Source organism: Syngnathus leptorhynchus, chromosome 8 (assembly GCF_054491065.1).
Source record: "Syngnathus leptorhynchus isolate UIUO chromosome 8, UIUO_Slep, whole genome shotgun sequence".
Classification (NCBI taxonomy): Eukaryota; Metazoa; Chordata; class Actinopteri; order Syngnathiformes; family Syngnathidae; genus Syngnathus; species Syngnathus leptorhynchus.
Window position 1 is genome coordinate 9,269,009 of NC_141202.1, and position 16,138 is coordinate 9,285,146.

The 16,138-nt window shown below is 40.1% G+C and overlaps 1 protein-coding gene across 6 annotated transcripts in view; it reads left to right on the top strand.

Annotated features, from left to right (window-relative positions):
* The window catches only part of LOC147052300 (plectin-like), a 92,268-nt gene that overhangs the window by 35,051 nt on the left and 41,079 nt on the right, over positions 1-16,138 (top strand). For 4 of the 6 annotated variants that reach the window (XM_085918871.1, XM_085918872.1, XM_085918873.1 and 1 more), the window contains exon 1: positions 10,932-14,496. The exons of the other annotated variants lie outside the window; for them this stretch is intronic. In XM_085918871.1, the coding sequence (XP_085774997.1) occupies positions 11,286-14,496 (3,211 nt within the window). In that variant the 5' untranslated portion in view covers positions 10,932-11,285. Of the gene's footprint in view, positions 1-10,931; positions 14,497-16,138 lie in introns of those variants that run through there. 6 annotated transcript variants of the gene reach the window in all.

Sequence of the window (16,138 nt, forward strand, 5' to 3'; positions counted from 1 at the left end):
TTCAGTAGTGTTGAGTCTATTTTTGTGATTTTTCTCATGGCACACTTTGAGCCCCACACAGTGGAGCTGTGGAGCACTCGCTAGATACTATTTTTCAATGTCATTGAGCTATTTTTTCTGTCACTCTTTGGAATAAGGGGCTAAAGTTCTCACTGATCCGTCATGGAGCCACAGAATGATTGAATGATCTCCCACACAGGGAGAAGAACTAGTCTGCAGTTTGCGGTTGTTTGAGGTTGTTTGTCTGTTTGCAGGTCAGAAAGTTGGTATGTACACGTTTAATGTGACAAGTAGATGCTGTTTGTAGGACAGAGACTCTTGATTTTACACTGATCTGCACTCGCATCCATTCTTTAGTATTTTGCTGCCCATCCGTCATCTATAAAACAGAAAAGTGTATTTTCTTATTTACCATACACATCACCACATTAATCGATAAGTGGAATTCAGAGGCTTTGTGATGAAGTCAAGCCTCCATGAAAGAAATGTCCATCTGGTCACTCTGATTCTGGTTTCTGAGAACAAGAAGTTGCTCTTGTAGTCATCTTGTTTTGTTTCATATGGTCTTGCATTTCTCTGTCACCTGTGTATTTGGCAATGTACAGGTGGAGATGTTGAGCTGTGGCCCTTTTGTATGAGATGAAACCCCCTCATTCCAAACTGAGTGATTTTTCAGGTTAAAAAGAATGATAAATGCACTGTAATCTTTTTTTTTATATCCATATATCTCACAGATTGTCAGTCATAAAACACAGCTATGTGTGAGCTGGAACCTAACACAGGTGACTTTTGGCAAGAGGTTGCATATATACAGGAAACAGACAAACAACCTGTCACTCATGTCATACCCATGGCCAACCTACATCGTTCTAGATTCTTTCCATTCCCTAACATGGAGTTTATTGTAATTTGGGAAAACAACTGGAGTATCTGGAGAAACCCACATAAGCATGGTGCACAGACTAACATTGTAATACTACTTTGCCAACATAGTCATGTTTAATTTGTGTACATTTGTGAACAGAATCTTGAGCCTGTTCGCTGCTGTTCATTATCTTGCAAAATGTTTGCATTGTTTTTACCATCTTACATTTCCTATATAGGGTTATAGAGCCGTTTGCTAATTTCCAATATCCAATACCCATGCGTTTGCAGGAGGTGGGACTTTTTCAGTCTGCAAGTCTGCACTCAAGTGACTGTTACTTTAATAGTTTTAGCACAGTAAAGCAAACAGTTTTCCTGTTTGGTCTTGTTAGTTATGTAGGGCTGCTATTGAATTCCACCCCCTACCGGAGTCATGTGGCAGTCACATCTAAGCCTGGGACCGTTGCCATTATGCATAATACCAAATAATATTCGGCTTTTTAGTACTGCATTACTTCCTTTTTCCACTGTTAGTGCACACACTGAAAGTCCAGATCTGGTCATGTTGACTTTGGTCCACCCAATATCTTTCTAAAGCTTTCCACCTAATCTCTTGGCCTTTACTCCCCAGTTGAGATCTTACACACCTGAAAGTAGACACACTAAAATGTTCTCTAGAGTAATAAACTTTAAATTAGCAGGTAAAATCCAGAAGAAAATAACATTTCTGTTCAGTCAACAGACAGTCACTGCTTATCCAATCAAAAAATAAACAGTGTTCTCTAAATGTTATGTAGGCTTTAAACTGACTTCCTGATTTCCTCACACTGCTTCTGGGATCACTTTAACAGCAAGACTCTTTCCCACAACATCATCAATCAAAAGCCATCAAATCTCACCATGACCCTACCAGCTTTTCAAATTTTTCATCAGGTTAGCAGGTCTTATTTTAGTTTGAGTGTGAAATTTCCCAGGTCAGCAATGTCATGATGCGATGGGTCAGCAGTATGTTGGTTACAGGACAGAAATTCATACACATAGGAAACGGCACTATCACTAATATGTGGAATGTCCGATACGTTAGTAAAGCAACGTGGGTGGCAAGTGTCAGCAATGAGGTGGCACGCCCTTGCAGAGAGCGGGTGGGAATCTGAATTTTTAAGATTCTCTCTTATCCCTGTTACCTAAGAAGCATTCAACCCATTTGTGCTTTTTGTTTGTCGATGATTTAAAAAAGAAATAATAAGAAAAACGTATGTTTACCAAAACGTATTTTTCATATTTGAGATTATTTTGAATGAATTGCAGCTCATATTTTTTCAAAATGTTTTTGTGAACATTTTATCATCAACACTTTAAATGATTATGCTATGATTATTATTGTCCAGTAGATGGTGATATTACCCAGCTAAGTAGAGCTGCTCCAGTTGGCCAATTCATCCATCTATACTAACTTTTAATCATTCCCCTAGACAAGTTTGACGTTTTCTCTTTTCTTAAATGATGACTTAGGTGTTTGTAATATAAACAGCCACTCCTAATTTGTTTGAATTTCATTTTGGTCTGTGCGTTGAGAATGTAACATGCAAGACATAGTTTTCCAGATTTATACAAGTAATATTATACAGTACATTTCAAATATTCATGCTTCAATTAGTCCACATGTTTTTATTAACACATTTTAAATACATGCTTAGATATACATATTGGAAAACACTATGGATTTATTGTTTGCACTTTCAAATGACTCAAATACATTCTGTGTTTTTCTTTTTCAGGTGAGTGTCGACTCTTCAGTTGATTCTTTGTGACAAGATGTAATTGTCAACGTCTCAAGCTGTCAAGACTAATAAGTATTCTGACAACATTTAAACACACACACACACACACACACTGCAATCATTGTTACATCAGATATTAGAGGTTAAAGATAAATGTGCATGTGTGTTTTGATATGTTTTGATATCATGCTTCTCAAGGCTTGGTTCAAAAACCTCCCACCTGATCAATGTGTTCTTTAAAAGTTCATCTGTAATATTTACATGCAGCTGACTACATCTGTAGTGAACTTGTAGCACCTGTGTGTAACCAAGCCCCCATCATGGAGCAGGTTCTAATTTAGTTGGGGGAAGGTGCATTTTTCTGGGCTTTACTCAAAACAACCACTATTTCTTATATATTATGTGCAGTAGTCCTGTTTCATCCTCAAGCAAACATATATTCTGCACATCACTGTCATACTATGCAGGCTCTTCCACTGCCCTAAAATTACTACCAGTCTTACGTTGCATGTTTTTTTTTTTGCTTTGCCGTACAAGCCAGAGCTCTTCTGTGATACTTCTTTTAATTGTACCCAGAGCATTAGGAAATACTCTTAATTGAATTAATCTTATACATGCTGATACTGTCCATTAGTTGTATTATATATTGTTAGCATCCTGATTATTTTGTCAAGATCATTGTTTGCAGGACAAAACAATGTTGCAAACTCTTAAGTAGTAGCTCTGTGTTTCCTGAGCAACCTGAGAAGTAGTGCAACACCCAACTGGTGTCATATTTTTTTTCCGAGTGTCGCCCCTCACTGCATGAATTAGGATTTTGGCCGATTGTTCAATGTTGTTTCCAAACAGTGAAGGAAGGGAAGCTGCCCATTGTTTTGACGGCTATTATCTTTTTATGGCTGAAGGTTTCAGAGGTGCATGTCACAGTGGAAACAGGATATGGAGTCAACCAGCCGTACTGATAAGAAATGTCCTGGAGTGAGGCCACTTATGTGTGTGTGTTTGTATGTACGTATCTTATCTATATGGACCACAACATTATAACACAACATTGGATACTCGTGCACAAGAGAGAGCAATAATATCGGAAACACCTTATCATTATGATGCAGTGCATTTCTGCAGAACAGCAAACTATATTCATATTTCAATTTTGTTCAATGGATATTTGTTTCACTGTATCATCTTATTTTGATATATCTCTTTAAAGTGGATCTCACTGGATAGTGTACCTAATGCGTCGAGTGAGATAAGATAGATGCATAGTAGTAGTAATAGCTCATTGCAGGAAATTGCTCATAATCTAATACCGCTTAGTTTATTCAAGCTTGTGTGGCGCTGAAGCCAATGCATGCAGAGGCTAAGACTGAATAGAACAGAACAGAACAGAACAGAACAGAACAAAACCGAATAGAATAGAATAGAATAGAATAGAATAGAATAGAAGCAGTGGGTGAAACAGGTCAATTAGTGAGAGATATCCTTGCTAGCAATGTTTGCTCTGCTGAGGCAGTATGAGGCATAAATATCCATCATGGAGGGGACCGGGTAGCTTTTACTACTCTCTGCAGCCTCTTCCTGTCCGCCATTGGTACAGCTGTCATACCATACTGTAATACAATATGTCATGCAGTGTGTATGGCCTGGAATGATTGCCAATCACAAGGCACCTTGAATAAACATATTTTAATTATACCAGTTTGTATTTATGAAATTTGTGATCCATTAAAGTATGCATTGTTAGTGTGTGGTGAATGTTCCTATATCTCAAATTAGTGTAGCAGCTAAACGTGAGACTTTTGCAAAAACAATTAAAACTTCTACTACTTTACAATTGATATGTCTATGTCTCAGTCGAGACACTCTGAATTGCATGTCTTATTGTGTTACATGGGCGTGGCAATGTATGCTAGTGTCTCATTAAAGTGGCAAAACAGGATTTGGGATGAGAAAATAAATTCATTTTGATGTCCTAATAGTGCTCCTAAAACTGTGTTTACTTAATGACGGACAATTTTGCCGTGACAGTTTATTGAAGTTCCTGATGATGGTGAGTCACTGTCTGTAACGTGACTCCAAAGCCACAGAATAATGGGCCTTTTCTTCCACTCGGCCATGCCACGCACGCACGGATGCACGCATACACACACACGCGCACACACACACACACACACAGACACACACACACACACACACACACACACACACACACACACACACACACACACACACACACACACACACACACAGCAGTAAGTTTTCTGCAAGTCTTTCGTGAAAGTAACAGCCCATGCAGTCATTTTTCTTTCCGCTCGGAGGAAAGAAAGAATGCAATGGATTCATTCTCTCCAGATGTAGGAGTTTTGTGGGAGTGGGCATAATAAATCACTTCTGTACATGTGTGTATGTGTGCGAGTGCAGTGTAGCCACTGGAGGAGGTGCCCACATTGTGATAATGACTAATTTATTACGCACTGATCTTCAGGATCCTGATACAAAAATAACATATAGCCTCTCTGGTTGCAATGCAATTCCTTTCATTGTGCCATGTGGTCAGGAAGGCCAATGTGTGGATCCTGTGACAAGTTTTGTTGTGCGATTGTTGGTTACCCGTAGCAACTGGCGCATGGCCACGTTCCCCTCAGACCTTAGCGTCTCCAGCTCATTTGCCTAACCTTTGGGTTGGGTTGCCACAGCAACCAAAGGCCACACCCAAACGGTGACTCACCCTGCAAATATGATTTTTGTCCTATTTTTATAATATATATATAGTTTACAGTGCTGAACAAATGTTTGAGACCGCCACCTCATTATACAGTTAAGCCACAGCTGCTGTGATAATTACCAAAATTATTGTGCCATATTTCTGTCAACAGAAATAATCTTTTGAATGCTTAACCGTTTTTGAGATTGCCATTTGCATATTTCTTGGGGCCATTTCACAATGCAAAAATTTGGAAATAATCCAGTCGATTGTCAGAGGCACAGTTGATTCAGTCTTAACTAGTACATAAATGATACCATTATTATACAACACGAGACTTGTTATGTAATAGTATTTTTGTTTTTATTATACTTTTGAATTTTTATATTTCTGTGCTTGCAGATGGGGAAAATGTATTGCCATCATTATCATTTGACATTGAATTCTAATGTATGCTCATCAATAGCCCAAGTTTTAAATTTCCATCATTGTTATTTCTCCTGTCTTGACTGTTATAGCTGCCAGTAGATGTATGTGGGACATGGCATTCGGTATCCTGGGCAGCAGGGACAATGTCCAAGCCGACAAGGCCTCAGATTTATGGTGAAGATCTTCCTTTGCTTTTTTGCAACAGACAAGAAAAGATTCCCTTGTTCTTTTCTCAGTAATTCCCTCCCTTGTTACCCTCCACTCTGATTCCTTCTCTCTTCTGCACCCAAATTGTTGATGCCATGTTGGTGCTGGGCATGCAGTTGCTCTCACAGGGGTAAATGTACTAGTGATAGAATAGCGCTGCTGTAAAACTTTGTTTTGTTCGGAGGGGTTTGTAAGCACCATGAACAAAGGAGATCCACTTGGTGACAGATTCTGGCTCAGTCCCAAAAAAGGTAAGTCCCATGTTATCAAAAAAATGTGAATCTATAGCCGGACCGACACTGATGGATTATGCATTGCACACGAGTTGCCACTTGAATGTTTCAGAGTACCAAAGGGTTAAATCAAGCATTTCTTGTGACGCAATTGTGAAGCGTCTCCATCTGCCAAAGGTACAGTTAAAACACCTTGCATAATAGTTTTTGATCGTGCTGTTGGTTTTGCAGCTATTTACAACTTTTAGCTTCTTTCATTCATGGTGCTTGTTTGTGTGCTTGCACAATATTTCATGCTCTGCCTCTAGCAAACATCTAAAACCTAACTTGTATTCTAGCAGATATTTTACAAAAAATGATTTTGATTTTTGTTTGATATTTCTTTGTGCAAAGAGCACAGAAAAAATGTAAAATTGACTTATTATTATTATTATTATTTTCAGCAATTGCAGGGCAAATAGTTGAGCATCATTAATTGAGCACATTTTTCATAGTCCACGGTGTTAACATGCCAAATCTCCTCCATTATTATTCTTGCTTGGCTGCTTTAGGAAGCGCTAGAAGGATTTAGAGTCTTTGTGGATTCCTCTGCTTATTTTGGTGACTGTAGGCTTAAATCTGTGACCTCGCTTATTTCCACTCTGGAAAAGGTAAGGTCAGTGTGAGCAGGTCATACATTAGGGATTTTACATGGATATTTACGCTTGAATTTATTCAACAAGACAAGAAATCTGCACGCCCCCCCCACTGCCCATACCAAAGGCTCCTCTATGGTGACACCTGCATTTTTTCATTGCTTGGTTCGTCCTGTCTGTCTGTTCTAAGACTTTGGGATAAACCTGCTTTTAGAAAGACAGAGAGAGAGAGACAGACAGAGAGAGAGAGCGAGAGTGAGAGAGAGACAGAGATTTATCTATCAAACAGTGACCGCTCTATTGAACAATTCAATATTGATACATATGTCAATGCACCACTAATACATATGTTCCATTAGTAAGGTTCACAGTTACTGAGGTCTTTAATTATTGTCTTTATTGGCTAAATATACTAAACAAAACACTTTGATTAACTGAAGCACTTTTTTCAGTATGTAGTCCATTGTAATGTATTGATTTACAAGCATAACTCTAAACATCAACTTTAATATTTACTTTAAAAGAACATACACGTAAGCGTATACGTATGTGTGCAAGCCTCCTCATTCAACATTCTCTAAATTTAGAAGATTTCTGTGTTGGAAGTGTTGGAGCTTTATCATGCCTTAGCTCTGTCAGGGGCCACAGCTGTTCCTCTTGTGAGGTCAAACTCCTAAGTATAACCTGTCAGGTGACAAGATGGTCCAATCAAAATAGGCCTAAATGAAAAATGCTAACCCTTCCTAAATGTAACATTGATTTTTTATTCAACAGTATACAAATTGTGGGTCATGGTTTAGTTGTACTGCACTTTATTATGGTTTTCCAAATTGACTTCTGGCCTGACTTGGCACCGACATCAAAATAAAGACTACTTGTGTTGCATAAATCCAGCCGTTCGCCAGCTGATATTATTTTGTCATAGCAGGTCTATTCTAAGACTTGAGGTCTAAGACATTCATAGAAGATGTGCACCCTTAAGCGGCAATCTTCGTTGTTAATAACATTTATTTGCAGGTTGCTCATGCGTAGCTGCATACATGGTATATTGTAATGGCTAAAGAGTTTTACAACCCTGAATTTCCTGGGCTATTTTGTGAACTCCGATACTCATCTCTGAGAGCCTCAGTGTCTGGTTATGCAAATGTCTTTGCATGAGATAGCTCTTAGCATGAATTTTATTTTAACTTCTGGAATATTAGCTTGAATTATTTGCATTTTTTGCAGTTGCATTTCTGTTTGGATGCATCATATACATGTGGCAGGTTTGCATAACTACAACCATTCATTTATTTAAATTATTCAAAGTTAGTTGATCAAAAACACTGCTCCGAATACACACCCTGCACAAGGTACATGCCAATCCCTTTGTTTAAAAGGTCTTCCTCCCAGATCATGAAAGAATCATTCACCAAACAATCATAAAGGATGTTTTGAAATATATTTAACAAGGGTAGGGTACATACTGGCATGGGCCATCCTTTTTCCCCACTGAGAATGGAGTAGATTGTATTGTTCTATGATAAAGACTTTTTAAATGTCAGGCTCTTTAACAGTTTTGAGCAATCTTCAATTTAATATGAACAAAAGACCGCTGGCCGCTCCGTCTTTGCTATACAACGTAAAAATGGACAAATGTTTGTTGTGCAGTTTCAAATTTAATCGATTTAACACCCACCAGACTGTGTCTGTGTGATTTTAATAATTTGGATTAAAATCTGTGAAGTCCATAATCTCTGATGTTGGATTTGAGGCACAGTTTGCTGACTTGCCGTCTCTGTTGTAGTTCATCCCAAAGTGATTGATGCAATTGAGGTCAGGGCTTTGTGCCGGTCAGTGAAGTACTTTCACACTCAACTCATCCAACCATGCCTCGATGGCCTGGCTCTGTGCACTGCAATACTTGAACAAAAAGGGCCTTGTTGAAGAGTCGTCTACTCTATTTCTATTTAGGCGTTACACCGATCTGACCGGTTGGCCGATATTTTGCATTTCATGCTAAATCTGTTGATTTGATCTGTCGACTGTGACAAACCTTTGACTGTTGATTTGATCTGTTGACTGTCATGTCATAATTTGCTTATTGATCAATCACATCATACATTGAGTAGATCTGTACAGTAAAACATTATAGCAAACACAATTTTCTTCAATCATTGTTGTCACCCGTGCATAAAGAAGAGTGTGCCGACTTCATTTTGTTGTGCAAAATATTGACAACCCATGAATTACTAAATGAATGGACGAAAGAAAAAAAATACTTGGACGAGAATTGTCCTGTGTTACTGTGGGAAGCTAACAGGTCAATAAACCCATTTTCCACAGCATAATTTATTTTTTCTGTTGAAGATGTTTTAATAGTTTTCAATTCTGTGTGTGTGTGCGTGATTGTGTGTGTGTGTGGGTGTGTTTTTACCCTATTTTGATTGAGTGATTGGTACTACTGCACCTTTGGAAGAATTTGTACATCTTTTTTTTTTTTTTTTTTTACCCCAGTGCATTACAATGGGCATCAGTTCTACGCGGATTAAAACGATGTAAGGCCCAGACTAGTAGCTATCCCACACGGATGGACAGCAGGGGGTAGACCATGCACTAAATAAACACATTGTTTAAATCAATATATTGCTCCATCTTCTTATCAAATCTATTTTGTTTTTATAAACTCTGTGATCAGCACCAGAATCCTGATTGTGTAAGGCGTACTTCTACTTTTGTCTGCAGAGTATAGTTCATTACTCATTGTCTGACAAGCATCATTGTAGTCAAACACACCCTGTTTGACAAAAAAAGCTTGAAAAAAGGAAAGGAAATTATGTTCACAGTGAAAGATTTTTTCGTTCTAAGTGGTCTTCGGGCCAGAGAGGATATGAGGCTCTTTTGCAAGTAGCTCATTTGACTGTTGCCATGGTAAATATAGTAAAAAAAAAAGAAGGAAAAAAAGTTTTCCACTGGTGGTTGGATGTGTAACAGCGTGTGCGGTTTCAAACACGCGGGAAGAATCTTTTCATAGCTGCCCACTAAAATTGCGCAACTGTGTTCACACAGCCTTCCACTCTCTGGTCTGTTCTGTTCTGTTTCTGTGTTCATAACTACCGCAGATTGATGTGCTCCTCTGCAATCCTTGAACAGTTCCCCTTTGCTTTTAACTGGACACTGGCCATGATAGGTCCTCTTCCTGACACATAGAGACGAACAGGAGACAGATGCGTAGAGGGTAGAAGTGATCTCGGGATAGAAATTTGATATCATGTCTGTGAGTGCTGAAAAGGTTGACTGTAATGCAAAGTTCTTTTTATAGGTATGCAAGAGTTATCAGCTCATTTGAAGTATGGCGTTCTAATGTTAGCCAGCAATAAACCTTTGAGGTGCATTGCCATGTTGCGTCATCTTAATGAGCTACGAAGGTGACTTGCAGTTCTTCGTTGAAATTTACTACATATGAATAATTTCTGTCTTTGCAATAACGGAAAGTCTAGCATGGAAATATAAGCATAATTTGTTTCTCCTTTAACATGTGTGTGTGTGTGTCTGAATTCATGAGTCTTTCTTTCACTTATTCCAAGATTGTGAAAGTTAGACCTTCAATGTAGAATGATATCTGATCTGGAAATGTGTAAAACTAGATAGCTTGCTCTTGGTAACCTACATGCATGAATAACGTGTGGTCCCAGGCTCAGATGTATGCCAACTGGTTCTTCCATCTTGTTGAAGTGTATCTGAGTTTAGAAAAGCCCATTCACTGAGCTGGGCGTGTGTCAGCCAGCAATGGTGTTAGTTTAAAAAAAAGTGTGTGTGTGTGTTTGTGTCTGTGTGGAAGTTAGAGGTGTGTACTTTAGTGTGCAAGTGGGCGTTTCTGTAGAAGTCACAGAGCTTCGGAACATGTGCTCAGACACACTTCAATGGTGTGTTGCTCCATTCATTTTACGTTGCTCTTTCTTGCTGTTAATCAGTTTATTGGGGATAGTTTTCTTCACTTCCTCGTTGCTGCAGTTATATTTACTTAACTGAGAATTTTTTTCCATGCGTCTTTTTTTCCATAAGGAATTGAGAGGGACGGTAGGAGGAGCCCAACGAAGTGTGCTTCACGCTCTTTCTCCTCCACACACTCATGCTCTCTCTCTCTCTCCCATTCTGTCATTGCTATCCCAGCAGAAGGGAGCTAGACTTCATGCTGTGAGGCGACATAATTTCAATTTGGTTTGAATGACATTTGAACGGATTATTCTTTTTCTTCTACAAAACCTACAGGATCAACGAGAGTGAGAAAAGTAAGGGGACATATTACACAGACTTTTTTTTCCTCTTTGATTTATCTTTAATTGACGCACGTGTTTTGCCGGAGGATTTTTTTTTCCCCCTCACAGTAAGACGTGTGATCTGTTGAGTCTTATTTCTGTTCCTCTTCAAGATAGTGTAGATAGATAGCAAAATGGTTGCAGGAATGCTTATGCCCCTGCGGGACCTGAGGGCAATCTACGAGGTTCTTTTTCGAGATGGTGTCATGGTGGCCAAAAAGGACAAGCGACCTCAGACCAAACATCCTGAGGTACAAGGAGTGTCCAACCTACAAGTAATCCGTGTTATGGGATCACTTAAATCCAGAGGCTTTGTGAAGGAAACTTTTGCTTGGAGGCATTTCTACTGGTACCTTACCAATGAGGGTATTGTTTACCTGCGTGACTACCTCCGCCTGCCGCTTGAAATTGTTCCTGCCTCCTTGCAGAGGTTTAAGAAATCAGCAGCCACGGCCATGGCTCAACGAGCTGCAAGGGTCCAATCAGTTGAAGGTCCTACATCTTACGTACCCAAACCAGGCCTTAGGGGTGAAGCTGAAAGCCAAGAAGCAGTGGCAGAGCGCCAAAGCTACCGCCATCGAATGATGGGTCCCAAAGAAAAGGAGAGCTACTCTGACAGGACCCCCAGATTCAGGGGCCGTCCACTGTCTGCAGAACCTATGAGGCCAAAACAAATGGATGACCAGTCTGGTTCGTTGTTTACAAAGGGGAACACCTTTCTGAGTGAATCCGTGTCAATGGGCCGCTCATATCAGCAGCCTGATGTGAGCAACGAGAAGGCAACATCTCAGGAGAGAGACACATTTGAAGTTCAAAAGGAGAACCAATTGAGTTTGTTCCCTTCTTCAAAAGCACCTCGGAAAAGTGATGTGTCAAAACCCTCTCTGACTGCAGGATCCTCCAAAACAGCCCCAGTGCTTACTGTGGCTCCTATTGCTGAGGCTACAGATGCTACACCTCCAGGAGGTAGACGTGGGGCCTCTAGTCCTAAGGCAAACACAGACAAGCTGAAAATTGCAGATGCAAGTGCTGGTCAAATTATCACCAGCAGTTCAACTAGTTCAGCACCTCCTGAAACGGAGATCAAAAAGGCGGTCAACAAGGAGCCTGTTACACATGTTAAATCTTATGTAACGGCCACTGCTGTACCAGCAACTGATAAGGTAAATGCTTTAACCTTGCAGGCTTCTGCCCAGGGACCTAGCACCCTTGTGACAAAAACTGTCACATCCACACATGTCATAACCAATGCCACCAATAATGATGTCAAAGAAAAAATAAAGATGAATATTGAACCAGAACTTGCCACAACTGAAAAAGCAGCTGATAAAATAAAGAAGAGTAAAATGGTTAAATCATCTTCTCAGGAAACATCCAAAATCCTAACCAGTACTGATATTCCTGTTGTGAAATCTGCCAATAAAGATGCAGTGGGAGAACATCTTAAAGAAGAAATGATCAAACCAGAATCAGCTAAATCTACTGGTTCAAAGAATCAAGTTGAATCTAAAATGCTTAATGAAATGGCCAAAACATTTTCAAACAAATCAAATGTCGCCATAATTCAGGCGACAACCAAATCTCAACCACTGATGTCTGTGGATGCAGAAGAACTAACAATTAAAGAAATCCAGAATCCCATTGTCTCTGTGACAACAGTGACTCTCCCACCAAAGGCTCACAATGAAGAAATATGTGAAAATACATCAGTGGAGGGCTCACTAACTAAAGTTAGTACAACCAGTGTCACAAGAATGATGGTTAGTACTGAAAAGGTAAAACCAGACAAAACAAAGCAGAAGAAAACTGAGGGAAGTGAAGGCATCAAGAAAGAAGAGGCATTTGGGCCTGAAGAAACATGTAAAACTCCAGCACAACTCTCCGTGTCCTTGGAAAAAAGCACTTCTCCTGGGCTCAGTCAAACTAATTTGCCCACTGAACTGGCTGTTGAAGACAAACAAGTGATTGTGGGAAGCTCTAAATCCAAGCGAAAGAAAAAGAAGTCTCAAGTAGAGAAAGTCAAGACAAGTGAGGACACACCTGAGACAAAGGTAGAAGATAAAGATGTGAAAGACAAGGCCCATGACAAAGACCAAAGCCCAAGCACAATACCTGAGGGACCATCTTTTTCTCAGACAAATAAGGCTGAACCAAAATTAAATAATATAAGGGAGCAAGTAATGGATGTATCTAAACAAACGGCATTGACACCAATGGCTGAAACCCCCAATCAAACAAAGGCTATTTCTGAAATGTCACCTTTGCCATTTGGCCAGAACACTTCAGTGCCCACAGTGGCTCATTCAGAAGTTGCACAACCTAAATGTGTTCTGCCAGACATAGACTCAGAGATACGTGTTGAAATTTCTGCTGCTAAATTGAAAGCAGTGACACCACCATTACAAGAACCTGCCAAGCCTGACAAGAAACATGTTAAATTGTTGAAAAGTTTGAATGGCAAACAAAAGGTTGAGACTTCAGTGGCTTCAACCAAAAAGCTGGAAGCAGAAACATTGCTACCCACTAAAATGACACCTTTGCCCGGGGACACAGACTGCCCAGCTGTGACCTCTGAACTGAAAAAAACTCATGTTTCTCCCAAAACGACTCCTGAAAGAATGTACCGTGAGGAAACCAGTCAGGCAGCAGTTGTGCTCTCTCAGGCCCCAGCAGACAAAGAGGAGGTGGAGCCAGAACTACTCTTTGCAGAAAAAATCAAGCAGGAGGTTCCGAAAGCAAAAACATCCTCCGCTGTTAGGGAAGCACCCAAAGCCAGAGTATTAGCGTCAGCAGAGCCAGTGGTAACAGCAGAGGCAGCTGTAGCTCAGGCACGGGCCAACCCCCTAGTCAAGCAAGAGGAGCCGCCCAGTGTTGCACAACATTCAGCCACTCCGGCAGCAGAGCGCGGCACAGCAAATAACCTTTCTGTGTCAGAGGCCTTAAAGCAGGAGGAAGAGAAGAAGAGGGACTTGGAGGAGGACACACCCTCTGCCACTACAGCACCCGTAAGTGCCCAGCCTCACGTGGCGGACATCGTTTCGTCTGCAAGCCCAGAAACAGACGAGGGCAACATGAAGAGGAAAATTGTAGTGGTTGAAGAGATAGTTGAGGTGAAGCAACTTGTTAGTCCTGAGGTTGCTGGGGCACAAGCAAGTCCACAGCCTGTGCAACCTGAGGGAGAAGAAGAAGAGGAGTTGGACTTGGATGTTTTGGAGGAGATTGCCATTGAGAGGGCACTTTTGTCAGGGGCACCGGGTGTCAGGGTGCATGGAGCTTCAGCTGAGGGAGACTGGGACCACTCACTGGAGGAGCCGGAGGACAAGACATGGCCAAACTTTATAGAAGGTTTGTGTACCAATTACTCGACTTCCTCTATCTTTCTGCATTGCAGTATGTCTTGCATAGTTATTTAAAGTAGATTAAAAGCAACACCATGTTCCAATGATCTGAGAATAAAGACAAAATAAATGTTCAAGATGGATTTCCAGTAAGACCAATTAGCTGTCTCATAGTGTGAATTATCCATTGAGGTATGCATGGAAGATAAATTGTCTAATAGGCTCTACTAGTAGGGTACATTTTAGTCACTATCAGTTATCACAGAAGAATGTTTTGCTTCTACACATAAAGCTAAAAGACAAAAATAAAAGATCAACAATCTTTCCAAAGAATCCCGGAGTTTCCCTATGTACACATGCAATTGATTGAACAAAAAACATCCATACAGTTGAAGGTGGGGTATTGTGGTTCTGCAGGATAAGGAACTCATCTGCAAACGGGTAAGGCTCAAGGCATTCTATCTGTGGTCACTCTTAACATGTTTGCCAAATGAGATTTTGCAGACCTTAGGTCACTCCAGCAAGGTGGGGCTGTTTGCTGAGATTTGGCCTCGCCTGGTCCCTGCAGAGATACTTGTGATCCATAGCTAGATTGAAATGAAGGAGGTGTGGCACTTTTGGGAGCATTTCATATTTTTTCTCTAGCAGTAATAATTCCTCACTTTTACAATATGTTCTCCACTCTAACGTTTACTGTGGCTGTGTTTTGGTTCTTCTGTCGGCCTGATATGTATGAAAGAGAGGTTTGATGACATTCCATTACGCAATAGCATAAGTAAGGTTTGGTAGGTATGCATGCAATGTGATAAGAGTTCTGTAAGGTTGCCTCCATTTTTTTAGTAACCCATCTGGCATTATGCATAACATCTGGATGAAACTTGAGTACTGACATTGAATTCTGTCCTTGTGACTCCAATTATATGGAAATAAGAAGTGAAGCGCATGCAATAGTCCAGCTCACGTGACAAGGGTGTAAGAAGTGCTTTTCACATGGGCGTTGTCTCGTGTGGGTGTGAGTAATAGGCAAAGAGTGAGGGAAAAGCTCGCTCATGGCTTCACTTGTATTTGTTTGGTTCAACACATGACACAAGATCTGGAACTAATTAGCATACATGTTTCAATGTGTGTTCAAAATGTAACAACTTGTGGCAAAGTAGCAATACGTGCAATTAACTATAAACTGAATGACTCCCACTGATCCAACATAGTGCAGACTCATCATATTGAATGTATTTGAATGTATTTATCTTTTGTGGTTTATCAGTTTAAAGTTTTGCTTGTGAAAGGGTTAGATAAGGCTCCCAAGTTTCAATCAAGTCTCTCTGTCAGTGCTTGGTGTCCCACTGCTGACATCTACTGTTCATTCACAACCACTGTTGTCTTAGTCTGCTAATATCAACAAGTTTAGACAGGTGGTGCTTGGGTGTGTGTGTGTGTCCTTCTGATTTGACCTTAGCTGAGTGTTATGCACAGGTTGTCATTGAAGGTATTTTTAGTAAGGTACTGTTATTATTTGTGGTTGGTTTGTTACATGCCTATCTAAATGGCTGCAAATAACTATACTACTGGATGCGTGCGTACTTTCCTGCAGTTTGTTTACTTTTATTTTTCTAAACTTACTTTTGTGTTATATTCCATTAAGGTATTAT